The sequence below is a fragment of the Eumetopias jubatus genome, unplaced genomic scaffold, assembly GCF_037043125.1.
Source record: "Eumetopias jubatus isolate StellerSeaLion01/CBP00866 unplaced genomic scaffold, mEumJub1_p1.0 scaffold_11, whole genome shotgun sequence".
Lineage (NCBI taxonomy): Eukaryota > Metazoa > Chordata > Mammalia > Carnivora > Otariidae > Eumetopias > Eumetopias jubatus.
In genome coordinates this window covers 10,141,596-10,146,242 of record NW_028274817.1, presented here as the reverse complement: position 1 = coordinate 10,146,242, position 4,647 = coordinate 10,141,596, and the positions used below count along the sequence as shown (strand labels likewise).

At 49.7% G+C, this 4,647-nt stretch overlaps 1 protein-coding gene across 1 annotated transcript; it reads left to right on the top strand.

Annotated features, from left to right (window-relative positions):
* Positions 1–1,836: 1,836 nt before the first annotated feature.
* Positions 1,837–4,159, top strand: LDOC1 (LDOC1 regulator of NFKB signaling). Its single transcript, XM_028123819.2, has one exon. It carries the CDS (start codon positions 1,928–1,930, stop codon positions 2,369–2,371), a length of 444 nt encoding a protein of 147 aa, XP_027979620.1. The 5' UTR covers positions 1,837–1,927; the 3' UTR covers positions 2,372–4,159.
* The last annotated feature ends 488 nt before the right edge of the window (positions 4,160–4,647 follow it).

Below are 4,647 nucleotides of genomic sequence, written 5' to 3'. Positions count from 1 at the left end.
TGGGGTGCTCTGATAGATGAGGTGGTCAGGAAAGTCTTCTCTGAAAACAGTGGGAGAAGGAGTCGGGAAGCTAACTGGGGAGAGAGCCTTGTAAGGTAGAAAATGCAAAGATCCCGAGGCCAGATGTGTGGTGAGAATAAGTAAGAAGGATAATGTGATCATGAGAATAGGCACAGGAGATGAGGCAGTGGGGCATGACCAAGACTTTGCTTTTTATTTCAAGTGAGAGGGAAAAACTGTTGGGAGGATTTTGAGTAGGGGAGTAAAAGTTCTCACTTTTGTTCTAAAGGATTCCTGTGCCTACTCTGGGGAGAAGTCCTCTGCCTTTATCTGTGGGCACTGAGAAACATGAGCCACTGCCCTGAGACACCACCCACCCCTTCCCTGGCCATATTCACAGGGGATCTGTTCCAAGATCCCCAGCAGATGCCTGAAACTGAGGATAGTATTGAATTCTACATAGACTGTGTTTTTTCCTATACATACATACCTATGATAAAGTTTCTATAAATTAGGCATAGTAAGACATTAACAACTAATATAATAAAATAGAATGTTTATAACACTTTACTACAAGTTTCAAAATATCTCTTTAAATATTGTACTATACTCACCCTTCTTGTGATGATGTGAGATGATAAAATGCCTAGTGATGAGACGCAGTGAGGTGAATGACGTAGGCGCTGTGATGCAGCATCAGGCTACCGTTGAACTTCTGATGGTAGGTCAGAAGGAGGGTCAACTGATTCCAGGCCAAACCACCATTGGCAAAGGTAACTGAAACCACCAGAAAGCAAAACTCCTGTGCATACTGTAGGAAGAGAAGAGCGAAAGCTAAGCAGTTGCATCAGTCTGGGTGAGAAAGGAAGGCTGGGTCAGGGTGGTAGTGGTAGAAGTGACAAGAAGTGATTGAACTTGGGATATATTTTAAAAGCAGAGCCAACATAATGTCAGCTCTAAGGTCCTGGGCCCAACTTAGCTGTCAGCAACTATTTGAATAGTCAAGTTCAAAGTAGAAAACCAAAACCATTTAAAAACACAAGTCTTCATTGTTAAGCAACAAATAATATATGAATGATGGCCAAGGGACACTAACTTTAGGACATGAAATAGAGGGCCAAATATAGGCAAGAGCCTGCAAATGGTTCTCCTATGTTGATTTTGCAGAACTTTTTAAACTTCACTGTTGAGAAAAATAATTTTTTAAAAAGGAGGTAGGTACACAATATTATTTCCCAACTAAAGAAAAAATCCCCGTTTAAATATTGTTTTGTTTTGAAAGAGGAGCCCTAAGGGTCTTTCATAACTCTGAAAGGATGTGTGACTCCCGCGGTGCAGTCTGCAGTGCTAATAGTTCTCTGGGTAAGTGAAATTTAAATAAGCAAAGAAATGTGCTAACAAAACACACAAGTGGAATCTAGTAGCCACAGACCCACCAAGGAACACTGAATTGTGTGAGTCAGCTCAGTGGAAGGTTGATTAATCCTTTAAACTTGAGCAGGTTGGCCCTCTCTGAAACATGGGTTTTAGCACTCACTCGTTCCTGGCTAAGGCTGGCCCACATCCGGGACTCTACCACTGTCCCCTGCCTTTACACGCGCCGGCCTTGAGAACTACCCGCCAGCCGTCCCGAAACCCTGCCCGCTCCTTCGCCCGCCCAAGTCTCCGCGCCCCCGCCCCCGCCGGCCGCGCCCCCACGCGGCGCCTGTAGCCTCCCTGGCCACGCCCCCCGACCCGGGCCGCGCCGGCGCGCCCGCCGCCCAAGTGGCTGTGCGGGCGGAGCTTGCGCAGCCGCCGGACCCCGCGCGCACCTCCCTCCGCCCCTGGCCACCGTGAGCCTCCGCGGACACGCACTTCCTGCGAGGCCTCCGTGCGCACCTTAGCCGAACCGAGCCGAGCCCAGCCCTACACTTCCAAGTCGTTCGCCATGGTGGACGAGCTGGTGCTGCTGCTGCACGCGCTCCTGATGCGGCACCGCGCCCTGAGCATCGAGAACAGCCAGCTCATGGAACAGCTACGGTTGCTGGTGTGCGAGAGGGCCACCCTGCTGCGCCAGGTACGTCCGCCGAGCTGCCCGGTGCCCTTCCCCGAAACGTTTAGCGGCGAGAGCTCCCGGCTCCCCGAGTTTATCGTGCAGACGGCGTCTTACATGCTTGTCAACGAGAACCGATTCTGCAACGACGCCATGAAGGTGGCATTCCTAATCAGCCTGCTCACCGGGGAAGCCGAGGAGTGGGTGGTGCCCTACATTGAGATGGATAGCCCCATCCTAGGTGATTACCGGGCCTTCCTCGATGAGATGAAACAGTGTTTTGGCTGGGATGACGACGAAGAAGACGACGACGACGACGAAGAAGATGATGATTACTAGGCCGGGAGACCCTCGGGCCCAGGGGGGAGGGCCCTGCACGCCGCCATCCTCTACCCACCTCCCCTGCCCGGCCCGGAGCCGCCAAGCTCCCTTTCATCCTCGAATCCCCTTCCCTACCCCTGCCCTCCGGTTCTCTCCCTCATCCCCCCCGTAGTGCTTGCCTTTGTTCCAGGAATAGTGCTGCAGTTACCTGCTGCTGGGGCTTCGCTCTGAAGCGCGCCGCCACCAACTTTGGCCAGCCCCAGGACCCTCCCCTGCTAATTTGGACTGTGTCCTGAGCCTCAGCTATAGGGCAGGCCCCTGTGACAAACTGGTGAGACTACGCCAGCCCTGCCCTGCTGACTGCAAGGCCTCCATCTGCCCAGAGACCTACGCCGCCACTTCACCCCATCCACCACGTTCCAGCGACAGACCACAGCCTTTGAAAATAAGGACCAACCTAGAAGATGCCTGAGTTGGCTTTATCTCCTCCTCGGACATTAATTTGGACAGCTCACCAACCCCTGAAGGGGCCAATCTTTCAACCTGGTTAGTTCCCTACCTACTCCCAGAGTCCTCCCCTTCCCCACCAGATTGCTGCAGGGGCCTAGAGTGCCTGGCAGCCAAATTGTTGACATTTTTTTTCTCCTATGCACTAGTTTTGCACAGCTGTCCTTTTTCTTTCAAAACTGCAGCAGTCCCAACAAATGTGTGCATTTGGACAAAAATACTAAAAACAAAACAAACAAAAACAGGCACTCAGCCTGGCTCCTCAATACCACCTGGAAAAAGCATTTACATTCTTTTCAATAAATATCAAGCACTACAAAAAAAAAAAGAGAGAGAAGAAAGGAGTGTCTTTTAATGGTTAAGTGCTATCATTGGCCTCTACCAATCTCACTCTGACTCCCATTATTTCCCCTGAGATCGGGGAACCTAGTTCAATCCCAGTATTCACCACTGTCTTCTCTGGGCTACAGAGGACAGCTACCACAGGGTTTTATAGGGATTCTGGTACTCTCCTCACCAGGGCATTTCTTAAAGCCCTGGCAAAAGGAGTGAGTGTCCTCTGGGGCCTCCAGGGTGGCATGGGTAAGGGGTGGTTGAGCAGGTGGCACACCATCCCAAAGTGGGACACTAGAGAGTGAGTGAAAGGGGACACTACTAAAAATTAGACTGGGACAGCAGGCATAAATCTGGACACATATAATATTACTATCTTCCTGAGCCTCTGGGTTCCTTCTTCAACAATGCCAGGGAAATTCTGTCCCTTAATTCTTACTGCCTGTGGGGTGCTATTGAGTTCAGACTTCAATTAACAACGTAGCATATTGTTTTAATGCCCCTTTCAGGTGCTTGAGTTAACATTAAATCCTGGTTCTTGGGTGAGTGTACGCATAGTAAATAGTGACCTTAACATTTTGTCACCCCCGGTGAACACTCTTAGAATCCCCACCCATACATATGTCCCAGATTCCTGCCTGTGGAAATTGGCAAGATGCCTTGCTGTCTCCTGAATTAGACCTTGTCCTGCTATCTGGGCTATGCTGAGACCTCTGTGGGCCTGGAGGGCTTAGAGGCATTGAGGGAATGGGGTAGGTGCTGAGAAAAACCCTTGGAAATGTTAAATCAGACAAGTTTGGCTGTGGGATTTGTGGGAGCCACCTCTGCCAACCAAGAACATTTATGAGGATTTGAGGAGTTCAGAGTTCTCATCTCTATCTGCCCAAATGTACTCATTGTACCATAACTGGAGTCAGCCCTACCTTAAGATCTCTAATTTAGGTAATAAACTTCCCTATTACATAAGACCTTTTGAGGCTGGTTATTCTTTTATTTTTACTGGTAAACCTCACAGTGGATTAAATGAGATACTGGTCATCATATTGGTCACCTCACAGGCATAGATTCGTTGAGATCACACCCATGAGGTATTTACAGTGGCCCCTACTCCATGGTGAGCACTCCGTAAACGTGGGCTGTTACTCCCAGACCTGGGATTGGAAGTCTAACTTGGGAAGCAGGAGTCTTGCTGTGAGTTTCGCTTCAGTAGGAAAATGTCAGCGGTGAACAGGAACGGAACCGGCTCAGGGAGAGTGGAAATGAGAGCGTGGTGAGACATCATTTACTCATTGGGATCTGACATAAAGTCAGGTAGAAAGTTTACTTGGTCAACAGGAAAATGTTTAGGGCAGGAGTGATTTCTCTTGCCTAGGAAAGTTGTTTCTGGGGGGTAAGGATGGGTGGATATGGTTTAGCAAAGGAGGGGTAGAGGTGGGAAAGTGGTAGGCAAGAGC

Excerpts from the sequence above, each read along its gene's own strand:
- LDOC1 (XM_028123819.2), top strand. The coding sequence starts at position 1,928 with ATGGTGGACGAGCTGGTGCTGCTGCTGCACGCGCTCCTGATGCGGCAC.